Below are 23,580 nucleotides of genomic sequence, written 5' to 3'. Positions count from 1 at the left end.
TTTGAGCAAATGGCCAAAATCTTTTGATATGTGTGACGGACTTTGCAAAAATCTGTTGGTTTGTTTTGTCTTTTTAGGGCCACACCCACGGCCTATGGAGGTTCCCAGGCTAGGGCTCAAATCAGAGCTGCAGCTGCCGGCTCCTCCACAGCTCACGGCAACGCCGGATCTTTAACCCACTGAGCGAGGCCAGGGATCGAACCCGCGTCCTCATGGATATTAGTTGGGTTCATTATCGCTGAGCCACAGTGGGAACTCCCCCCAAACTGGGTTTTATAGGAAGTCTTTCTGACCTTGAACACATTCCGGGATCTTCCAGGGGATCCTTGGAAAAACTCAAAAGATTTGTCTCCTACATAGTAAAATGTTAAACTAATCAGGCTTATTTGATATGCTAAGCTGTCAAATAAGAAGAAACATTAAACTTTTAACCCTATATCTGTATAGCTGTATGTTAATATAACTATTCCAAAATTGCATGCAATTCCTGAAATTTTGAGCTGTCTGGTCAAACGTCATCAGTCATAATTTTAAAGTATGTCGCAAAAATAAGCACGTCCTCAGGATCCACTCCATTACAACGAAGCCTCACCTAATCTTTGCTAATGAACCGTCTCAAGTCTTCTTGTCATTTATAGGCAGTTGCTGCTTCATATGGACGCTTTGACAAATGTGTTTCATCTTCAGAGAAATTCGTAGGAAGGATGCGGACAGGGACTCTGGAATACAGGTTTTTGATAACGTTTAGATCCTAACACTGAACTAGATAAGACTTTCTAAAGCTCTCATGGAAAACTGATGGCCTCAATGCTTCGTTTTCCAGGTGGAGAGGACCCTTCCCGGCCTCCTTTGAGCTCTCTATAACTTACGGCAATTTGAAAACGGGTATCTTCTCAACAAATGTTGAAGGATTTACCTTTTTCTCCCCACCTGCTCCTCCAAAAGGTCTGAAGTGCTTATTACATATTCTTGTTTTCATGGCAATGAATGTATTTGCATAGGTTTTGATGGGAGTCTGTTCTCCTTTCAGCAGGATGCCCAGTGCCCTTGGTTCCTACTTCCTTAGATCCATAGCTGATAAAGGGAGGCATACCTTTATATTATGAAGGCCTAAGTCATCTATTGGAAGTAACCAGGCTCTGGTAGACCTTTTTTTTTTTTTTTGGTAGTGCATTCCTTGGAGGCAAAATGAATATCACGCTCCACAGCCTGGGGATTGTGTGAACTGGAAAAGACGTCTCCCAAAGGACCCTCCCCAGCCTTGCTGGAAGGGCGTCTATCGAGGACTCTTCATCAACCCTTGTCATTCAAAGGTGCACGCAGGAGCTGGCTGATTCATGTGTTTCCCCTCCAACATGGGACATGACAACCCAGGGAAGGTCCTTCCTGGCATCGAGGGGCAAGCACTACGGGGCAGAGACCCAGCTAGAGTCGGACTCAGGACGGGCCTCTAGGGGGCGTCCTCACACCCGCCACGCCTCGTTAATTACCCCTAACGCGAAGGGCCCGTTCACCTGCATCTCTCCCACGCGAAGTTGCCTCGACTTACTCTCCAGAAAGAAGGAAACGCTCCATCCGCAAGAGCTCAGGGCAGCAGACTGTCCCAGCCCGACGCATGCGAAGCTCCCACACTTTGAAGGTCCCGCTTCTCCACCAAACTCTGTGGGGGTCACGCTCCTCCCACCTCCCCTCCTTTTCTCTAAAAAGCAAGCTCTCCCTCCCTGCTGTAGGGATTTTCCTGGGGTTGGCCGTGGTTCACATTCCCTGAATTGCAATTTCTCTGCTATTCCCCAATAAACTCTCCATTGCTGGGGAGAAGCTGCTATGATATTATTAAAGGTAACATTTCCGGCACAACGATTTTGCACTTATGCTGCTTCAGCCCTAGGCTCCACCTTCCTCGGGAGCCCTAGTTCCTTTCAGGCAGAGAGTAGTGGTTAGAAACGAAGACCTGCGCCCCAGGGGTGTTCCTTGCTATAGGCTAGACTTAGCTTCCAGAGAGGGGAGGGACGGGCGTGTCTCTACACGCACCTGAGCGAGAACGAGGCTGGGGGCCAAGTCTGAAGGCACTGAGAGGTCACCCTGCCAGCAGCGAGCAGGTGGGCCTGCCCATGTCCCAGGTGCTGGCCGAAGACCCAGGACAAAGGCGTTTGTTACTCACAGGGCAGCAGGCAGTTCGTGTCTGCACCGGCGGCCCCTGCCCCCAAGTCCCACAGGCCCACGAGGAACCCGGGCTGGGAAACACCAGTTTCTCAAGGGAGAGCGCGGAGGCCTGCCCATCTCTGCCCACCCGGGACAGCACAGGCTTGCTCTTCGTGGGGGGCTGGGGGCGGGGGACGCTCTGTCCAAGGCGATCTGCTGATGCTCCAGCAAGGCTGCCGAGGCCTCTGCGCAGAAGACAGCGGAAGGCAGGAGTCTGTGGGGACAGCGCCTCAACCCACGTGCCTGCTCTCTCGTGTGCACACGACAGTGACAGACTCCCTTCCAGCACAGGCCACTCTGCGTACCGTGGGGGGGGTGGGGGGAGTGCCCGCTGCAGTGCCTAGAGGGGGAAGATGGATTTTCTTTTCTTTTCCTTTGGTGGCCGTTCCGTGGCAGAGGGAGCTCCCGGGCCAGGGACCAGATCGGTTCTTGGCCCACTTTAGGTCCAAACTCCCTTGAGGAGGAGGGCCGGCGAGGCATGGACGGGAAAGTCTTCACTCTGGGGACCTTCCGTCCACTCTGCTGAGCCCCGTTTTTTCCAGGTGCCCCTTCCAGGGGCGGAGACCCTGAGTGGACACATGCTGGATCAGGTTCAAACCCCAACACTGCCACTTCCCCTCCGGGACCTGGAACCAGGGGCCTGAGCAGGGCATGGACGTGGGACCTGTGTCTGGCATCCTGTGGCGGGGTCTCCCGAGGGTCCTGGGCAGGCAGGTGTGGGGGCCACTCCCACTGCTGGCACGTGGGGTGACTCTCCAGGTTGGTCTGAACCGGGCAGCAGCAGTGGAGGGGGGCCAGAGGTGGGCAGGGTCTGGATCTTTCAAAGCTGCACCGAGGCCTGCGGGCAGTGAGGGGGTGGGGGGTGATGAGAGGCCTCGGGAGACCCCGAGGGCCCCGGGCAGCGGCCAGCGAGAAGGGAGCCTTGGCTGAGGCAGGAAACGTTGGGTAGGGGGCACCATGTTCCTGAGACTGGAGGAGCCAGCTCAGAGGTGGCACCACGAGGCAGGGGGGGTGGGGGGAGGGTGTAGGGTGGGGGCCGAGGCCAGGGCTCTTGCCAGGCTTTTCTTTCCCGGTGGCTGTATCCGTTTCTATCATCGCAAACACAGTGTGAAACTCCCCCCCCCGTCTTAGCTCACGGCCTGAAGGTCAGCCGTCCAGTGCAGCCTGATCAAGGTCACAGCGTTCTCATCTTGAGCCTGTGGTCCTTTCCACACGCCTCGCTCTGCGGGAGGCAGCGTACAGTTGCTGGGGCTGTGGACTGAGGTCCAGTGCGTCCTGGCTGCTCCCCGCCCCCCCTCCCTCAGAAAACCCCCGGGCGCCTCGAATCCTTCTCGGGCTTGAAGCTCTGTGACGCCCCTTCTGCAACCAGCCTGGGCAAGCTCTCCTCCACGAGGGCCCAGCGACCAGGTCAGGCCCCCTCCCCGCCCCAAGTCCGGGTACTGGGGACAACGTGCCAGGGAACCACCTGCCAGGTGACCTCACGTCGGGCCCCAAGCTCCAGGGTTAGTGCAGGGTGGGGCGGGGGCGCCGTTTCCAGAGCCTTGCTCAGCGCAGGGGCGCGGGAGACCCGCGAGTGCCTTGGTGTGGGTGACAAGGGCGCTTCATGCATGGGGCTGGCGGAGGCTCCCAGGGAGCAGGTGTAGACAGAAAAGCAGTTCAAGGACTGAGCCCTGGGGCACCCTGATGTCTTGAGGAAGAAGAGGAGGGACCGGAGAGGGGTGTGGGAGACGAGGGGGGGGGCAGCCGAGAGGAGGGGGAGGAGGAGGGCAGAGGGGGGTGATCCCTACTCGGTGGGGGCGGGGGCAGGAGGACGGAGGGGCTCAGCGTCCCTTGGATTTGGAAACCCTGGGGGCCCTTGAGAGCTTCCAGGGGCAGCAGCACTGGAGTGGCCTGGGGAGAGTAGGCGGGAGATTCTGACCTCAGGAAGGCAGAGGGAAGGGGTGCTGGGAGGGGAGTGGGACCAGGGCAGGGAGGGCCAGTGGGGGGTGACCCAGTGAATGAGGAAGAAACAGGGCCCGGCGAGGGCACCTGGAGCGGAGTGAGCCTGCTAGAGGCAGAGGTCGGCACTCCTGAGGGATGGTTGGGCGCCCGGGCATTTCAGAGGCAAAGCCGGCCTCCGGGGCAGCCAGGCGGGGAAGAGCTGGCCGCCTGGCCTCTAGGAAGCCTGGAGATTGGGCCTTCCCTGGCCGGGGCGACAGTGATGAGTCAGTGTAGCTGGCAGTTACCCGTGCTAAACCCAGGACTCCCTTAAGGAAATCTAATCCAGACCCTCCAAGGGGTGGGAGGAGCAAACACCGCCCCCTCATCCCTCCACTAGTTTTTTTTAGGGCCTCACGCAGGAGACATCTGGAAGTTCCCAGGCTAGGGGTCAAATCAGAGAGCAGCTGCTGGCCTAAACCATGGCCACAGCAACTCGGGATCCGGGATCCGAGCTGCATCTGTGGTCTACACCACAACTCACGGCAATGCCGGATCCTTAACCCACCGAGCAAGCCCAGGGATTGAACCTGCGTCCTCATGGATACTAGTTGGGTTCTTAAGTGCTGAACCACAATGGGAACCCCTGCCCTCTCGTTCCTGGTCAGAGGATGACACTTTCATGTTTTCACTATAGTGTTTTTTGTAAATTCACTGTATTCAGGTCAAGGGAGTTCCCTTGTAGTGCAGTAAAGAAATGAATGTTGCCCAAGGAGAGGTCTGGTCTTTGCTCTTAAGTCCTGAGACGTCCTGCCAGCTGGTAGTGTGTTGGCTCGGGTCTGAGGCCACACCACACAGTCTAAGAGGAGGTTTAGAGTGGGGCCTGGGGTCATGCATCGTGGAAGCCCCACCCACAGACCCTCCAGGGTCCTGCCCTCTGGCCTCTCCTCGGGGGGACTGAAATCTGTATCCCTTCAGGGTAAAATCAGCCATGAAGTGGATACAGCAGATTCCATCAAGTTTCAGGAGCACTGGGAAACTTGAACCGGGGGAGGGGGGCCGTGGTGACTCCCAAGCTCACAGTGGGTGTCAGAAGGGAGGGCAGTCTTGTGGACAGGACCTAACTCTGCAGTAATATATTTAGGTTGCTAAGCATTTTATTTTTGTCTTTTTAGGGCCGCATCGTGGCACATGGAGGTTCCCAGGCTAGGGGTCGAATCGGAGCTACAGCTGCCGGCCTATACCACAGCTCACGGCAACGCGGGATCCTTAACCCACTGAGCAAGGCCAGGGATTGAACCCACAACCTCATGGTTCCTAGTCGGATTCATCAACCACTGAGCCACAACAGGAACTCCTTAATTTTATTTTATTTTTGGTCCTTTCAAGGGCCGCACCTGTGGCACATGGAGGTTCCCAGGCTAGGGGTCTAATTGGAGCGGTAGCCGCTGGCCTACACTACAGCCACAGCAACGCGGGATCCGATCCATGTCTTCAACCTACACCACAGGGATCGAACCCACAACCTAACGGTTCCCAATCCGATTCGTTAACCACTGAGCCACGACGGGAACTCCTGGATTTGATTTGTTAATATTTTGTTTGGAACTTTTAGTTTGCTCAGCAGAGAGACTAGCTTATGGTTTTTCCTGTCACCTTTTTCAAGTTTTAGCATCAAGGTTATGTTGGCGCCGTAGAACAAGTTGGAAAGTTTCCGCCTCATTATTTAGAAGGCTTTGTGAATGACTGCTATTTCTTCCATGTGCGACTTTTTCGTAGATTTTAGTTCTTCTTGTCATTAATTTTCTGGAATACAACTGCTGTTTTAAAAACCTGCTAACACCAACATCTGTGTTCACCCATGAGTCAATCTCTGTTTTCTGGTTTTTTCCCCATGTTTTTCTACCATCTTTTTGGTCTTGTGTCCCGGGATGACCGTTACTTTTTAATTTTATGCCGGACATTTTGGGCAAATAAGAGTGAAGGCTCTGGAAGACATTATCTTGCTCCAGAGCATCCTGGACCGTGGTCAGTCCGACAGCGTAAAACCACATCAAGCTAGCGCTGGCTCTAGTTTGCGTTCCCACTCGCAATTTGATCAAGTTGAGAGTATCTTATTTCCTTCGCTCTGTGTTAACATCTCTTCCCACTTTCCACTGGTTTGTAGATCTTGTCTCTCTGGCGGGTTATCTGTGTAGGAAGGAACTTAACCTTGCGTTCAGCCTGTGGCGAGGAGCCAGTTTCCTTTGGGCGTCCACCTTGTTTGCGGGGAAGTCGCCTATCACGGTCCCTGTCTCCGGCCCCAGCCCTGCAGTGACCCAATTGGACTTTCCGCTTCCACCTAGTCTGTTCCCACGCCCCGCCTCCTCCCGCCCCCCACCCCCGGCCTGCTCCCCACCCGCAGACCCCCCGCCCCCGCCCCCAGGCTTCCCTGCCTCCTCGAGGTGTTCCTCAGACGCCCCTTGTCCTAGAGGCTTGTGCGAGCGGGGTCCCCACCTCCCCGTGCTTTCCTGACAGCACCGCATCACGGGACACCGCAGAACGCCGGCTCTGCACGGGTTATCACTGCAGCCTGCAATCAAGAAAGCTGCCAGAATTGACGGAGTCGGGATTCTGTATCCTATTTAAGACCTGTCCACTAAGAAGTTATTTTTCAAAGAAACCTCCCCCGCTTTCGACTTTTACGATTTAAGGGACTATCAAAGGAGCTGCGGCTGCCACGCAGCTGCCTCTCCCCTTTCGCCCCCGCCCCCGCCTCGCCCTCTTCCCCGCCTCGCCCTCTTCCCCGCCTCGCCCTCTTCCCCGCCTCGCCCTCTTCCCCGCCTCTATCCGTCCTCTTCCGCCTTCCCCGCCCCGCCCCCGGGTGCCCGGCGCAGGCGCACTAGGGCCGCGCGAGGAGACCTGGGAGCCGGTGGGCGGGGCGGCCGAGGGCGCCGGCCCAACGGCCAACGCGGCCGCGCGGGAACTCGCGCGCCAGGCCCCGCCCGCGGTTTGAACCGGAGGCCCCGCCCCGGCTCTCGGCCAATCATCGGGCGGGGCGGCCTGCTCGGCGGCTCTTTGTGGGCAAAGCTGCGCGGCCCCGCCCCGGCGGCTCCTCCTCCGGCGGCCCCGCCCCTCCCGGCGGCCCCTCCCTCCGCGGCGGCGCGGGCGGCGCGGACGGTGTGCGGCCAGGTGAGCGTCTTCGCTGGGGCCGCGGGCCTTTGTGCGCCGGCGGGACGGCCCGGCTTCTCCGTCTCGGGGCTTCGGGGAGGGTACGGGCAGCGGCCCGGGGCGCCTGGGGGGTGCTTGGGGGAAGGCCCGAGGCGTGGGACCCGGAGGGCCGGGGGAGGAGGGCCGCCGCGACCGCTCCCCCCGCCCGCCCGACGCGCGAGCCGCCACCTGGAACTCCCTGTGCTGCTGCCGCAGCCTCCACTTGGGCCGTCTCGCAGCGTCTCAGAAGTCGTATCGCCTTGGCTTTAACCAAACTGGAGCTTTTTCAGGAGGAGGAGGGACCCTTAAGAAGGGTCTGCGGGCTGCCTCTGCGCGGCACCCCGCGCCGTCGTCCTGCCTTTGACTTGGAAGGAGTCCGAGCAGGCCCTCCTGCTTCTTTAGCGGCGGCTGCCCCGGCCCCCACCAAGACGACCTGTAGGGACCCTGGCTCCTTGTCCGGCCGACTTGGAGTTACAAGCCCTGAGCGGAGCGCCCCCGACTGCCGCTCTCTGTCACCCCCATCCATCCTCCCGGCCTCCTTCCTTCCTTCCACCCGTCCACCCTTCTTTCCTCCCACCCACCCGTCCATCCGCCGTTTTCTGTTTCCCTCCTAATGTGCATTCCTTGCAGAATGAGGAGTGGGTGGGGGGTATCAGTAAGGGAGGGCTGGGATTTCCATTGGGTCCTTCTGGCAGAGCTGAGGTTTGCTGGGACTGTGTTGCCCTCCAGGCCGTTGCCTCTTTCTCTGGAAGCCCGAGGGCAGGGCTGCCTCCCTGTGGCTGGCTGCGTGCCTGTGCGTGTTGAGTGTAGGTTCTTTTCCTTATGTCTTGGTTTCAGCTGCTTGGAAAAGGATTGCTAAGGATATTTCGCAATAGTTTCCCTCCTCCCGGTACCCCTCTTTAAGCGGGTCAGGGAGTATCTGGGAGCAAATGATGCCAGCCTTGGGTGGCCTGAAGCTGGCGCTCTGCGTGTGTTCCCTGCCGTCTAGAGGAAGCAGGGAGGGCCGTAGGATGTGGGAGGAGACGGATCCCCGGACCCCGCTGCTAAGGGAACTTCTTCGCTGGGCTCCTTGTGCCTGCCCGGTCCGGCCTCGGTCGGATAACTAGGAAAAGTACCAGACACGCGCTGCCACAGCAAGCTTATTGCCCCCAAAGCAGGATTACCAGGAAAAGCGTCTGCCAGCTAGCTGTTTGCCTGGAGAACCTCTGGTCCCGGCAAATAGAGGGTTCCCCTTCCTGAGAAGTTTGCTGTTTCCTTTTCTGGGGCCCGCGGGGCCTGTGCACAGGGCCAGCAGGACTGAGTTAGCTGTTCTGTTAAACCAGCCAGAAGAGGTACTCTCCGTGACAAGGTTGCGTTTCCTATTGTGTGACCTCCCTACGTGCAGTAGCTCTTTATTTTCAAGTTACGCTGTGTCTTATAATTGCAGTTTCAGACTAAGCAGTCAGTCACGACCTTTTGCGTTTTTACAAACGGTGGCACGTTTTATCTTGGAAAGAGGGCTTCGAGTTTCCGTCAACTTGCTATTAAGCGCATTCCCAGGTCTGTATTTTACCCCAAGCACCAGAAGTCCCGGACGTCAAGATTAGCGCTGGCTTATGAGAAGAACCGAGACGGACAGTGGAGGGGTGACCCCCGCGCCCACTTGGAGGCAGTGACTCGCCTGCTCCATCTTCTCCCATTTTTCTCTAGTATTTCAAAGCAGATCTGATCGTGAGACGGAAACGGAGAATGTTCTTGCTGATGTGCCTTAACCTGAAGCTCAGGAGAGTGCTTGGCAGTGGCTGAAGGTCATGGTGAGAGTTTGGCCTTGGCCCTCCCAGCCTGCTGCTCTGGACCTGGGAGTCTGCATCTTCCACCAGCTCTCGGGATGGCTGGCCACACGGTGTGGGAGCTGCTGCAGGATAAGCAGCCTGGGCGTGACTGGGGTCCCCTTTGCCGGGGGTGCTCTGGGCGGGCTGCCCTCGGGCTGCAGCATAGGCCGCTTCCCAGATTAGGGGCCAAATCAGAGCTGCGGCTGCCCGGCCGCAACCACACGGGGTCCGAGCTGCTCCTGTGACCCTCGCCGCAGTGTGCAGCCACCCCCCTTCATTTCCCTCGGTGCGCTCGGCGCTTGCTCTGGAGGAGGCGAGGGGCAGGGCTGTGCCATCACCCAGGGCAGACCCTGCAGGCCAGCTGTCCATTGACATTGGAGGGTTTCGAGTGGCCCACGCTGAAGGCTCAGTGGGACTGGGGCATGGAGCAGACACGAGGTGAGACCTTGTGACGGACGTGGAGGTGCCAGGCGGGTGATGCGGCCTGTTGTTTTGTTTGTTCAGAACTTGACCGCCAGTGAGGCACTGCTGTCAGGACAGCCTGCGGGGAGCGGGGTCTGGGGTCTGTCACTGGGTGTTAGGAGGGTTCGGTGCCTTCAGGCCACAGTCCCAGGCTGGGCAGGGAGCTGTGACAGCCCAGCCTAAGGGCTCTGTGTCCCCATGTCTGCCCCAAAACATCTCTCAGGGGCTCTTTTGACCATGCCGTGTTCTTGGTCCCACGTACAGATGTCTGCGGGGGGGACCCTCATAGGCCACCTCCTGGGCTCAGCCTCCTCCAGTCCCCCCAGCATAGCCCCTGGGTGTCCGCTCTGGGGTGAGCACTGCCCGTGGGCTGCACCCTTCCTCAGGAACCAGTCCGCAGTGTGGCACAGGAACAGTGGAGGAGCTGCCTGCCTTTGGAACATGACTTTGAGTCTGTTGTGTCCTGGCACACGTCCGGCAGCGGGTGGTGCAGCAGTATCTGAAATTCAGATTTAAATTACAATGTGGCCGGCCCCCATCACCTTGTTCATTTATTTATGCGTTTTTGTTCATAACGAAGCTCATTTCCTGCAGCGGAGGGCACATTCTGCCACGTTGTCTCGTGCCACCCGAGCTCCCGCCTGTGTGGGCTCTAGTTCCAGCACCCAGAGGGCTCCCTCCCGCCTCGGCCCTCGGTGGGTTAGCGCCGTCTCTTCTGCAGGCTCACACAAGCAGCGCCACTCGATACCCGTTTTCTGTTGTGCACGTGGCGGGTTTTTATTGGCGTGGAGGAGGTTTCTTTGCTGGGCCGGTTTCTGCCGTGCGGCACAGTCACCCAGCCGCCCGCACGCACGCATTCCTTTTTCACCTTTTCCATCAGGTGGTTTATCCAGGAGATGGGATGGAGTTCCCTGTGCTGTGCCGCAGGGCCTCCTGGCTGATCCATTCTGCATGTCGGAGTTTGCATCTACTGACCCCGACCTCCCCGTCCAGCTCCCCCCCCCCCCCGCCCCCTTGGCCACCGCTGGCCAGTTCTCCAGGTCTGTCCGTCTCTGCTCTGGAGGTAGGTTCCCTTGTGCCATATCTTCGGTTCTGCGTATAAGTGATATCATACGATGTTTGTCTTTCTGAATTACTCCACTCAGTGTGGAAGTCTTTGGCTGCATCCATGTTGCTGCGAATGGCATTGTTTTGTTCTTTTTTCTGTTGGAGTCGTATTCCCTTGTGTATATGTACCACATCTTAATCCATCTTTTGATGGAATTTAGGTTGTTTCCCTGTCTGGGCTTGTGAATAGTGCCGCGGGGAACATGGGGTGGCTGTATCTTTCTGAATGAAAGTTTTCCCTGGACACACGCCCAGGAGTGGGGTTGCTGGGTCATGTGGTGGTTCTATTCTCAGTGTCCTGGGGAACCGCCATACTCTTCTGCAGAGGGCTTGTGCCAGTTTACCTTCCCACCAACAGTGACGGGGGGCGGGGGGGGTGTCCCTTGTCTCCACACCCTCTCCGGCGTTTGTCATTTGCAGACTTGTTAATGACGGCCATGCCCTCTGGTGTGGGGTGGTACCTCACTCTGGTTTCCGTTCCCGTTTCTCTAATAATTAGCGACGGGGAGCATCTCTTCATGCGCCTGCTGGCCATCTGCATGTCTTCTCCGGGGGAGGGTCTGCTTAGGTCTTCTGCCCATTTTTCAGTTGGGGTCTTTGTTCACGTGTTTTAAGATGGGTCGTCGTGTGACCTTGGGTCCGTCGTGGATTTTGCTGCTGAGTGTTAGCCCTGCTAAGACACCCAACGCTTCACCCACTCAGCTGGCGTATTTTTTTTTTTTTTTGTCTTTTTCTTTTTTTTTTTTTTTGTTGTTGTTGCTATTTCTTGGGCCGCTCCCGTGGCATATGGAGGTTCCCAGGCTAGGGGTCAAATCGGAGCTGTAGCCACCGGCCTACGCCAGAGCCACAGCAACGCGGGATCCGAGCCGCGTCTGCAACCTACACCACAGCTCACGGCAACGCTGGATTGTTAACCCACTGAGCAAGGGCAGGGACCGAACCCGCAACCTCATGGTTCCTAGTCGGATTCGTTAACCACTGCGCCACGACGGGAACTCCAGTTGGCGTATTTTGAGTCTTAACGTTACTCCGGGGTGTGCCCCGGGCTGGCGCTGGAGGCAGGAGCAGGCGGGAGTGCGCAGGTGTGGGGGGTTGGGATGTGGTGGGGGCGGGGACCACAGGCCCGCCTGGCACTGGGACAGTCGTGGAGCACTGGGGGCTCCGAGCCATCGTGGACAGTGGACCGGGTCACCCGGCCTGGCAGGCGGCGCGTGGTGCTCACCGGGCGCGTGGAGTCGCTGCGGGCTGGGTGCTGGCGCGGTCGCTGCCGGCCCGCCAGGCGGGTTGGGCGCGGAGGGCGCGCGGGAGAGGCAGGCTCCCCAGCAGGGGCTGCGGGGTCTGAGGCCCGGCTGCCGGGCTGTCGGAAGTGGCGCCAGCTTTCGCCTAACGGAGACACACGGCGACCAGGGAGGGCAGCTCTGCAGGTGCCGAGGGAGAGCCGCTCCCGGCGCCTCGGCCACCGCCTCCCGCTTATCCGCGTTGCGTGCAGAGCCGATGCAGGCAACGGCCGGCCAGGCAGAGGAGAGGCGGCTGGCCAGGCAGAGGAGAGGCGGGCGTCCTCTTCCGAGCGGCCGCAGCCAGGGGGCCCCCCGCAGGGCTCGGCGGGGACCTGGGCAGCGAGGCAGCCGGAGGGCTTCCCGGCGGAGGTGCCGTAAGGCTGGCGAGGCTCGGCCCCGCCTGGTGGCCCGGGCACCTCCTCCCCGGCTTTCTCCGGTGGGCCCTCAGTCGGCGGTGGGGACAAAAGCAACGGTCGAGGCCCGGTCGTGGGGCGACCTTTACAGGGTGGCTGCTGTGGGCGGGGTGCCCTGTGCAGCTTCCTGGCGGTGGGTCCGCCGGGGTCTCTGCCCCCCTCCCCAGGCCTCGGGCCACCGACCTCCTGTGGACCGTGACTAAAATGGGTTGGGGTGCAGAGTCAGGATGTTAAATTGGCTGAAAAGATGCTAAAAGCCTAGAATGATGGACTTGCCAGCGACAATGCTTGGAACTTAATTTTTTCTCCAACACAGGGTGTCTCTTTGTAGTTTGACATAATTTAGATTCATTCTCAAATAGGCTTAGACATTTTAAGGCACTGATTTTTACACAGTTGAGGGAAAAAGACTAAAAGTTGAACTTGTAGCCAAGACAAAACACTTGAATCCTCTATTGCTCGAAGCAGTTGAGGTGCTTTTCATGGGTTTGGGTGGTGAGCTGGCTCTTTCTTCGCTGATGGTTGACAGGCTGGTGTTGGGAGCGAACGGCCGTGGCTTCGGGGGCTGTATTCGTATGTTAGACCTGTTTGCTGTTCTGGGGAAATGAGTCTGGAGGGGAACGAGCTATGGTCACTTAATTAATTGTTTGTGGCCGCACCCGCAGCACATGGAAGTTCCCATGCTGTCCGCTCCTCTGCCCACTGCGCCGCAGCGGGACCGCCCCAGATTTTAAACTTGTTATTTTGGAATAATTACAGGCCCACAGGAGGTTGGAAGGGAATGTCCCAGAGGTGCACCCTGGCTGTGCCTCCCTGCCTCTGCGTCAGCTGCCCAGACGCCCACCCGGGAGGCTGGTTGCCAGGAGGCACAGCCGATCCGGGTTGTGTGTACCTGTGCTCCTTGCGCATCAGGGGAGCTGGGGCACAGGAGGGGCCCTGACCCCCAGGTCCACGCGGGTGCACCCTTCATGGCCACACGCCCATCTCGTGAGGTAGAGGCTGTGCTTTGAGACCCGTGGCCGCCGGTCACTCTAGGGAAGCAGGGCTCCCTGCCCGGAGGCCTTGTTTCCAGGGTGGGGCTGTTACGCGTAGATCCGCCGTGAACACGCTTGTACTTTGTTCTGCGGGAACTGTGGTTTTCGTTTCTCTGCCATACGTGCCCAAGAAGTCACTTAATCTAAAAAGGTTTTTTAAACGTTGAGTACACAAGAGGTGAGAAATGTGACGCTGAAAGGAGACTGGAGGACAGGGGAAGTTTTTTCTAGGGTGGGGGTAGGCAGGACGCAGCCTGTTCCTCCTGCACCGCAGGGCCTCCCGTCCTTGGCTCGAGGATGCCCAGGCCCTGGCCTCACGGCTGCCGCCGTCACAGGAAACCACAGGATTGGCTTTTAAAAGAAGGAAATCCAGACATTTGCGTGGTTAAAAGGTCCTACCTCGCTTGGTGACTAACTCAAATGAATTATTTAAGATAAAAATGTTTAGCGACTTTACAAACTTCAGAAAGTCCGTGCAGTACAGCTTAACTGTGTTCTGGAAGGGGCAGTGCTTGTCGTTGGCCGCACCCGTGAGGTGGAGGGGGCGGCTGGGGCCCTGGCTCCCTCTTGCTCTGCTTTTTCATTCCCCGCCTGGGTGTCTGTTCAGAGAGCAGCTTTCCCGTCGTTTTGCCTCTAAGAGCAGAGGCACAGCGAGCTGGCTCTGTCCGCAGGTGCCAGCCCCAGCCTCGGTTGGTCCAGGTGAGGCCCAGGAGTCAGCACCTTCATCCCGCGGTGCCGGTGCCGGGTCTGCTCTAGGGACGCCCTGGTGAAGACCCCGCCCCGGCCTTGACCTTCCAGACCCGGAGGGAGGGAGGAGCGGGCAGGGGGAGGTGGCCTCAGAGGCCCCCGACTGCAGGCACCAGGCTCCCTGCTCTGGCAGGTGGACAGAGCTGCCCTTAGAGGGTCCCCGCGGGCTCTCTGCAGGGCCAGCGTCTCCCCTGCAGCCCCGACGGCTTTGGGGAGGGCCGTCTGCACGCAGAAGTGGCGGTCAGTGACCAGGACCCCGTGGTCAGCCGGCCACCTCGCTCTGCCCAAACTCCTCCGTCGCGGGGCGGCAGCGTGAGGTGATCTGCTGCTTTTCGAGCCCAGCTCTTTCTGATGCGCTTCTGGTTTGGGTCCACTTTTACCTTTTCTGAGGGAGACCGGTGTCTGTCCCAGCGACCTTCACAGGGTCGGCGTGAACGAGAGGTGCACAGGGACTGTGGCCGCCGGGTGGCCCCTCTGTCCCGTCCTGACCCCTGTCGGCAGGGTCCCCTCTGAGGGTCCAGGCTGAGCCTGCGGCGGGGCGGCTGGGATCCCGCCCTGGGCTCTGAGGCGTCTGTCTTGGTTTCTGCAGGACGCGATGTTTGCCCGGGGGCTGAAGAGGAAGTACGCCGAGGCCCAGGAGGCCCAGGAGGCCGCGGCCGTGCCCGCCTACGGCCTGCAGCGGCAGTCGCTCCTGGACATGTCTCTGGTCAAGCTCCAGCTCTGCCACATGCTGGTGGAGCCCAACCTGTGCCGCTCCGTCCTCATCGCCAACACGGTCCGCCAGATCCAGGAGGAGATGAGCCAGGACGGGAGCTGGCGCGGGGCGGTGGCGCCGCAGGCCGCGGGGCGGGCGCCGCTGGAGCGCCTGGTCTCCACAGAGCTCCTGTGCCGCTCGGGGACCGCGGCCTCTGAGCTCTGTGCCCGCCCGACGGCTCCGGCGCCAAGGGGCCCGAAGAGCGGCGGGGACGAGGGCGCCGACCCGCGCGGAGACGGAGGGCGCGTTCCGACGTCGCTGGATCAGATATTGGAAACTCTGGAGCGCAGGAGCCCCGGCTCCGGGGACGAGCTCTTTGCGGCCGTGGACGGCTCCTACTACGACCTGGACGCCGTGCTGACGGGCGCGGCGGCCCACGAGGGCCTGGAGGCCTTGAGCCCCGCGGCCGCCGCCCCTCCCGGCTGCAAGTCGGACCTGGGCGAGCGGGACCACGTGGTGGAGATCCTGGTGGAGGCCTGAGCCGCGGCCGCCGAGCGCTGGTGTTGGCACGCAGCCCCCGGAGACAGCCGAGCACCCGTGTGCGTGCCCGCTGTGCCTGCAGCCCTGGGCCAGCCCTGCGGTTCGGGGCCCACCCGCCCCCGGGCCGGGCAGTCTTCCTGCGGGCAGGTGGTCCCGCCGGCCCCTGGGGGCGTCCCCCGAGGCCTGTTTCGGCTCCGAGGAGGAGGAGGACGGGCCCCCAGCTGTGTCCGGCCTCGTCCAGCGTTAGATAGACGACGTTTCTAAAATTGTTGTACATGTTTTTGGCAATATTTGGTCTTGAGATATATTTTTAAACTTTTTATACTTTTACCACTTTAGGTTTTTTTAGCTATTTTCTTAAAACATATTTTTTCTATACACATCCTCTGCTGCTACATTAGAAACTTTTGTAACCTAAACGGCTGCGGTTGTATTTCACTTTTTTAAGGTTTAAAACACTTCTCTTCATAGCAGGCGGCCGGCACTGCCCTCAGCCTGCAGTGTGTGTCCAGCACCACTTCCACTGTAGCCTCGACGTCCAGCCTCCGTGGGCACCGCGTGGTCGGGGTGGGGCCAGGGCTGAAGGCGGGGCCTCGTCCCTGGGTGTCGTCACCAGGTCTGCTGCACAAACCAGGTCTCCCTGCGACTCACGTGCTGACATCGGAGGGTTTTATTTACGCCTGTTCATGTCGGAGTGTCCTCGGAGGCGAAGGGCAGACCCCTCTCTGGAGGCCCTGGGCGCCTGGCCTGTCTCCGGCGGCCCCTCCTGCGGTCTGAGCCCCAGGACTGACCCTCCCCGGGGGACCCCGCTCTCCCTGTGTGCCAGGTGTGCTTGGGGAGGGCACGTGTCCGGGCGTGGCTGCCTTGGAGGCTGGTCACGTTTGCTCCGTCAGATTGCTGCTGGGGCAGACTTTTAAGACTAAGCTAAGTCTGGGATTGAAGAAATCGGGACATGTCATTTATGGAGCCTCGAACTTCAGGGCCGTTGGTGGGGTTGGCTGGGCGGTGTGTCCTGCCGCCCGGACCCTGAGCCCGCCCCCAGCTGTCAACGCACAGCTTTCCCTTGTTTACAAGTGAAGCTCCGCTCTCTCCCCACTCCCACCCCACGCTTCCCATTTTTCACGCTTTTTCAAATTCTCCAGCCCTCAGCCACGAGGGGTGGTTTTTTGTGCAGGTGCGCAGTCTGGCGTCAGCGGGCACGCCCCTCTTATTAAACATCACCCGGCGGACGGGACGTGTTGTCGTCGCCTCCCATGTCACGGTGCCCTCGTGCGTCTTTTCTTCAGAGGTCACCGGGGCTGGACCGTCTGTGGAGCCTGTCGGGTGGCGGGGATTCCACACGGATGTGCCCACAGCTGGGGGGGCGTCTCCATAGCCCGACGCACTGGGCTCCCAGGCAGCCCTCCCTTCCCGGCTCGTGGGTAGGAGGCGGGGTGGGGGCCGAGCCGGGCTGGGCAGTTGGGTCACCGCCGGCTGTGGCTCTCGGGGTCGTTGCCTTCTGGTCGTGAAAGTACTGCTTTCCTGTGGAAGGCAGCTTAAAGCCTAGGTGACATCTGGTGAGACGGGGGTTGGGGGCACTCCTGGCTGGAGGACCCGGGGGGAGTAGAGTCAGATTTGGGACCTGCATCTGGACACTGGGCTGGCGGGGGAGGAGAGGGCTCGGCTCAGAGCCAGCAGAGCGGGGGTGGCAGCTGCAGGGACCGTGATGAGTTCGCATGTGTGGAGTGGCCAAGGGCGCTGGGGTGTGGGGTGACCGCCCCCCCATATGACAGGGGACATCAGGTCGCAGTGTCCCCCATTTAGGTCTGACACCTGCATTGATGGTGCTGGCGTCTTGAGGAGGGACACGATGCCGGGTCCCACCGTGTGTGTGTGTGTGTGTGTGTGTCCCGCTGGCCTCTGAGGACAGGGAGGGCTCCCTGACAGGGTTTCCCGCTCCAGTCCCCACAGAGCTGCTGATTCCGCAGGGACACGGCTTGTCCAGCTTGTTTTGTGTTTAATACAGTTTTACAAAAGTCAGTGCCAACCGCTTGTCTTGCAGCCACGCCCCCAAGCCTGTGCCCCACCCGCCTGGAAACCCTGGCCGGGGGCGCCCAGGGGCATCGTGCACAGGGCTTTCCAGGTCCCTGAACAACTGCTCCCAGCGACAGACCCAACCACGTGCGAGGCCACCCTCTGGGCAGCCAGTCCGGACCCTCACAGCGCCCCCGGGGCCCTGGAGCCGCTTCCTTCTGTCCCGTTGGGCTGGGGCGGGCGCCTTCAGAGGGCAGCCTGATGCCAGCCGGTGGGGGCGGGGGGGGGGGTCCCAGACCACCCTCCCCAAGAGGTGAGAAAACAAAATCCCCCACGGAGACACAGTCCTCCCGCGTCAGCAGACATCACTCTTGCACAGCGTCATTTCGAGGTTACGGGGGGTGAGAATCTTCTTCCTCGGAATCCTCATGTGCTGCCCAGCGCCCCAGAAGGGCGTCTTCAGGAAAAGGCTGTAAGTGACCAGGCCACCTTGTCTGCCCCCCAGCGTCCCTGCGAGCTGGCGGGAGAGGAAGGCTGGGGTTGGGGACGGCACGTGCCCACCGGCCCTCGGCGTGTCTGTGTGGCAGTGTCTTCCCCCCACGGTGTCACCACAAAGGCGCTCAGGACAGAGGAGCAAACGGGACCTCAGCCCCGGGGGGCCCTTGGTTCCCTCATCCTTAAGACCCAGCCTGTGGCCCCCAGGATGTCCCCTGAACCACACGTGGGGGCTGCGGAGGGTGCGTCGGTCTCATTGCTCTAAGCATCCCGGCCACGCGCCTCCAGAAGGTCCCACCTCCTTCCCTGTGGCGTCTCCACGGAGCAGAGCGGCAGCCCTGCAAGTGGCCCTGTGTGACCAGATGAGGGCCCCCCCTCGTGTCCTCGGGCCTCCCTGCCGCCCTCGCCCCCTCCCAACATGGCGCCCTGCATGCCAGTGACATCAGGGCACCACGTGCCCTCCCACCTCCCCTGAAGCGGGGGTGTGCCAGAGCCAGCCCCAGCCAGGCTCCACCGCCACGTCCCGCAGTGCGGGGTCCGCCATGTGGTCCTGGGTGGGCAGAGCTGGGGATGGGCCCTCCAGGCAGGGCTCAGGGCACCGTCGCGCGGTGGCCGTGGCGCTCCCTTCTCAACACCTGGCCCGAGGGTTCCCGTCGGGGCCCCGCCCTGACCGCGTCTCCCCGTCGGGGCCCCGCCCTGCGCGGCTCCACAGGCCCTGCAAGCCAGAGGCCCAGGAAGCAAGCGAGGCCCAGGGTGGGCCCCGGCCGCCAGCGCTCACCTTGGTCTGGATCAGGGCCCTGCAGCGGCGCAGGCAGAAGCCGTGCGCGCCCGGCTCCGCGGGCTCCGCCAGGTCTGGCTGTCCCTGAGCGTGGCCCTGGGGAGCAAACCGGGCTCAGCTGCGCGGGGGGCAGGGGGGGGGGGCTCAAGGGTCGTGTTCGCTCGTTTTCCCGTCCTAACCGCCTCCAGCACGGCCCTCTGGGAACCAGCAGCGTCGCCCGCCTGCCACGGACTGCGGCGCCCCTTCTGAACGGAGGTCCCGGCTGCCGCCTCCCCCCCGCCTTCCTCCTGCTGTTCTGGAACCGGGGGCCCTCAGCCCGGCCTCTCCCACGGCTGCGAGTTCCACAGCGGCTGAGAGGAGCCTCCGTACAGCAGGCGTCTCTGGGGCCTGGCGAGCCTGACAGCCCTGAGCCGGGGCCGCCGGGGCCTCCGAAGCCTTTCCCCGGCCACCTCCCTGCTCTGGCTCTGCCGCCTCCCACCCCAGGCGTCAGGGCGCACCTGGCGGCTAAACCCGCACCTGCGCCTGCACCTGCGCCGGGCGGTCCCCGCTGCCTGCCGCGCTCACACTCGCCCACAGCACCCGTCGCCCACCGGCCCGGCAGAGCGCGCCCCCCGCCTGCCTGAGGCTGACCGCCCTCTGCAGCTCCTCCACAACCCAGCAAGCCCCCCTCCCCCGAGGCACCTCACCTGAGCGGCGTCCACCCCCAGCACGAGGAGGAGGCTTTCCCGGCAGCGGGACGCGCCCCAGAGGCATCGGGAAGTCGACGTGCACGCGGCGCTCTGAAGAGCTCCCCAGACTTTTCTGGATTCAGAACTGGCAAAGAGCTGCATTAAGCACAGGTAACCTGACAAGACTTCAGGAGGGAGGCAGAGAGGGGCTGGAGCTCTTAGAGTTCTGGAAGCAGCCCTGGCCGCCTCGTTTCTTTGCTCATTTATCCAAGCACCTGCTGCTCTGCAAGTGCCCGGATGCCCCTCTCCCGGCCTCTCCCCACAGAGCGTGTCCCTGGCGCTGCATGACGGTGTCACCCCCGAGTGTCTCCTCCGAGGGCAGGTGTCCGCTGTCTCGTTACCTGAAGGTCCCTGATGCCCAGGACTCTGCTGCCAGAGCTGCTCACACACAGAGAAGAGAAAGCTCAGGGGAGTGAACCCTGCCCAGTGTCTGCTGTGGTCCCCACCTCTGGGGGGAAGGTGCACGGCACCGACGGGCACAGCCCCGGTGGGTACCTCATACCACCTGCCTGCTGGCCTGGACCACCACCTGGGAAAGCAGTGCGTCCAAAGGGCACACCTGCCACCTGGGCTGTGCTGCTCAAAGCCTCTGGGCTCTGGCCTCTGTCCCCGGACCCAACAAAGGCGCCGTGGGCAGGGGTGCTGGCTCAGGCCCCAGCTCCGACCCCCGCCAGAGCCCAGGAGGGCCTGCCTGCAGAGCTCCGGACGAAGTCCCGGCCTGCTCGGCGCAGGGAGCAGGGAAGCCAGCTCCCCCCCCGCGCCGACCCTCCGCCTCCACCTCCTCCCTCTGGGGTCTGGGTCAGCTGCTCAGGTACCATCTCATAATCTACTCAAGCTAAGTTAGTTTTTCTGGGGTTCCCATGGTAGCTCAGCGGTAATGAACCCGACTGTATCTATGAGGACATGGATTTGATCCGTGTCCCTGCCCAGTGGGTTAAGGATCCAGTGTTCCCATGAGCTATGGCGTAGGTCACAGATGTAGCTGGGATCCTGCGCTGCCGTGGCTGTGGTGCAGGCCGGCAGCTATAGCTCCAATTCAACCCCTAGCCTGGGAACCTCCATGTGCCACAGGTGCGACCCTGAAAAGACAATAAACAAATAAATAAACTGGTTTTTCTCTCACTGCTTAGTGAAAGGGTGTCTTAGAAAATGGCCATCTGCAAACAAGTGCCTCTGTGACCTCCCTTAGGGACCTGGACCTGGGAGAGCCAGCCCTGCAGGCAGCCCCAGGATCACAGGCAGGCTGACAGTGTCTCCAGGGTACTCGGTGTCACCTGACAACCCCCCCAGGAGCCCCTGTGCCCAACACCCAGGCCCGCTGGTCCCTCCCACAACTCCAGCACTTGCACCAGACCCAAGGCACTGCCTGGCCTGCTTTGCTCCCGCAAGCCGGTGGGGGCTGAGGGGAGGCTGGACGTGGCCCCAAGGTGTGGGGCTGTGGCACCCTGTGGCCAAAGGTGGCAGGGCCTGGGGAGTGACACTGTCTCTAGAGGTGGCAGCAAAAGACCCCCTGCATCTGTCGCATCCACTATAACCGCAGAGCTGCCCGAGAAAGGCCAGCCCAAGTGTGAGTTCATTACCACAGTTTATGCAGAGGTTCGAGGCCAGGTTTTTCTTCATCACTTGTTTCTAAGAAATGGTCTAAGGCAGAAACATCCTCCGTTGCCTGTTGGGCTGGTACTTCTTGAAAAGCAGACCTAAAAATGTTCTCATAGCTGAGAATGGGCTGAAAAAAAAAAAAACCATACCAAAGTTAGAAGAAATACATCATGTCACTTTTTCCAAATATATAATTTTGGTACAAATGAAATTTGTAAGTGATTATACACCATTGCTGCTACTAAAACATAGCTTGTTTGTTCCCAGGAACTGCTGCACTGGGCATGATGCAGGGAGAAGGGCGGGAGGGCGCGTGGGAGAGAGGGGGACCCCCGATAAAACACCAGTGCCGTCTCCCCTGTGGTCACCGCCGTGAAATCGTCCTCGAAGGCCTGAGGTTTGAGGCTTGTGAGTTGGCGGGAAGTGCTGGCAGGTGGGTGGGGAGCGGGGTCGTGGCAGACCCGGTTGGCTGGGAGAGGCGGCCTGTGTGTGGTGTCTGTATTCACACAGGCTTGGGTCAGCAGGTACCGAGTCCTGGACACCAGGCCACCTCCAGCCCAGTCGCTGTACACATACTGAAATGTGGCCCCGGGTGAGGCTTTCTAAATAAGATGACAATGAAATGCCCCTTTGCCCGTGTGCCCTGACTGGGGCCAGGCCAGGAGAACACAGCCGGGTTGATGGAGAGCGGGCGGACGGGAAGGCAGAGGCCAAGGACGGAAAGTAGAGGGGACAGATGTGACGGGACCTGGGAGGAGGGCACAGAAGGCGCCCAGCCCCTGAGCCGCCTCCTGGGACGGTCCATGTCTGCAGCCTCATTTTTTCCTGGCTTGGGAGGAGGGGACGGCCAGCCACGCGGCCCGGGACAAAGGCCCAGAGAGAAGCAGGCCCCCTCCCTGGCCAGGCCACCACAGCCTGAGTGTGTGAAGCGCTTCCTGTGCAGCACCGTGAAGACGAGCCCTTGAGAAATACCTCGGCAGGTGCGATGGCGGTGGCTTCTGTCCACGCAGGGCCACCCTGGCGAGGCTGGGGGGAACCACGCTCTCTCTGGGCAGAAGCGGTCCTCGGAAGCTGAGGTTCTGTGGGCCTCTCCGGGAGTTCAAAGGACTGAGAGAATTGTTCAGACCTGGCTGAGGATTCCTGAAAGCCTTCGAACTCCCCCCAGGCACCGGGGTGTTCCCCTGGCTCTGGGCCACTAAGGGTGCAGGTAGACAAGCCCTCGTGGTGCCCAGAAACCCTGGGCGAGGAGGCTGCCTGGGCGAGGAGGTCTGCAGCGCCACCGCTCTGCTTTCCAGGTGCCTCGCTGGCATCACTGTCTTTAGAAAGCGGGCAGAGGGAAACCCCACCTGCTTGCTCTGTTAGGTCACTTGGAAACCTGCGGAGAGGGGGCATCTGGCCAGGCGCTCCCCCCAGCTCCCGCTGGCCTTGCATGTTGGTGCCACCAGGCCCGCATAAACGCATTGGGCAGATGCTCAGGAGTCATGCACACTGCGGTGCTGGAGCTGCTCAGGGCTGGACAGGGCCTGGGAGCGTCGCCTGCTCACCCGCTGCCCAGCAGCTGCTGGCGGCTTCCTCCAGAGTACGGACGGCCTCGTGGGGTCCAGTATCGCTGTGGAATGGACATAAGCCACAGACGCAGCCTGGTCACCCGGAGAAAGTGACCGGAGCCGCTCTCCGGCTTCCTCTTCCCGACGCCCGGGCGCCTGGCCCAGCTGAGGGGCGTGTCCTGGAGACCTACGAGGTGCTGGGGGTCAGCACGGCGGGAGGCTAGACGAGCGGCAGGGTTCGGCCTCGGTCGGGGCGGGCAGGGTGTCTGCGAGGCCCAGTCTGGCACAGCGCTGGACAGTCCAGGTGCCTGCGGGAAGGCGGCACCCGGGGGTCCCCAGAAGTTGGGTCCGGGGCTCGGGTAGTTCCCCTGACAGGTCCGGCTGGGGTCCGAGGCGGCCTCTGAGGACCCCGGCTCGGGCCTGGCCTGCAGCTCCTGAGGGGTGGACTCGGGGCGCGCTGGGGCTCCGGCGTCAGGCTCCAGCCCGCACCCACCTCGGCCCCGTCACCGCCTCCGCCCGTGGCCTCCCAGGTCTGCCAGGTGCCCCCTGGGCCGGCGCAGGCCCGTTGCTCGGCAACACTGCGCGACAGCCCCGCTTCCGGCGTCTGCCGCCCTGACGTCAGCGCGCCGGCGCGCGCGGGCGGGGCAGCTCTAGGCCCCGCCCTCTCAAGGCGGAGCCTGGTCCGCAGAGGGCGCGGACTGGGCGGTGGATCCGGGCTGGGCTTCGCGCTTCGCAGCCCCGCGTGAAGAGAGGCTCTTGTTTGGTTCGGTGAGCGCTTCGGCCGCCGCCCCACACGGCCCCGCGCTCGCAGTGGGCATCGGGTGCTGCTCCATGGGCCCCACCTGTTTTGCCAGATCCTGTGTCCCCAGAAGCTGGCCTTCCATGTGTGGGCCTATGACGGTTCGCTGCCTGCAGGCAGGAGTGGGGGCGCCACCCCTCCCACTTGGGTCCCATGTCGTGCCCTGATCCTCGGGCGAGTCACCACCCAGCCCCAAGGCAGAGCAGGGCCAGAGTGGGTCAGGGACAC

At 61.2% G+C, this 23,580-nt stretch overlaps 2 protein-coding genes across 7 annotated transcripts; one reads left to right on the top strand and one right to left on the bottom strand.

Annotated features, from left to right (window-relative positions):
- Positions 1-3,416: 3,416 nt before the first annotated feature.
- CDCA4 (cell division cycle associated 4) lies at positions 3,417-20,529 on the top strand. Of its 6 annotated transcripts, none has more exons than XM_005656479.4 (4): positions 7,243-7,290; positions 10,462-10,644; positions 14,749-19,518; positions 19,673-20,529. In XM_005656479.4, exons 2-3 carry the CDS (start codon positions 10,483-10,485, stop codon positions 15,391-15,393), a joined length of 807 nt encoding a protein of 268 aa, XP_005656536.2. In that variant the 5' UTR covers positions 7,243-7,290; positions 10,462-10,482; the 3' UTR covers positions 15,394-19,518; positions 19,673-20,529. The 6 variants fall into 6 exon arrangements, with proteins under 6 accessions (XP_084823224.1, XP_005656536.2, XP_013844721.2 ...); XM_013989267.3 differs by having other exon boundaries at positions 7,243-9,101; XM_084967098.1 differs by lacking the exons at positions 7,243-7,290; positions 10,462-10,644 and adding an exon at positions 3,417-3,609.
- On the bottom strand, positions 17,373-23,159 carry CLBA1 (clathrin binding box of aftiphilin containing 1). The gene is given in 7 exon segments (XM_084967096.1): positions 17,373-17,923; positions 18,680-18,775; positions 19,366-19,492; positions 20,988-21,133; positions 21,979-22,404; positions 22,406-22,615; positions 23,047-23,159. Coding segments are annotated over 6 exon segments (1,041 nt in total). The 5' UTR covers positions 22,490-22,615; positions 23,047-23,159; the 3' UTR covers positions 17,373-17,761.
- Positions 23,160-23,580: the final 421 nt, after the last annotated feature.

This window comes from Sus scrofa, chromosome 7 (genome assembly GCF_054392235.1).
Source record: "Sus scrofa isolate SSC_HxYL_T2T_F1_AM1 chromosome 7, Sscrofa_HxYL_maternal_Yorkshire_Landrace_v2.0, whole genome shotgun sequence".
Classification (NCBI taxonomy): domain Eukaryota; kingdom Metazoa; phylum Chordata; class Mammalia; order Artiodactyla; family Suidae; genus Sus; species Sus scrofa.
The sequence above is the reverse complement of the archived record's forward strand: the minus strand, read 5'-3'. Positions and strand labels throughout refer to the sequence as shown.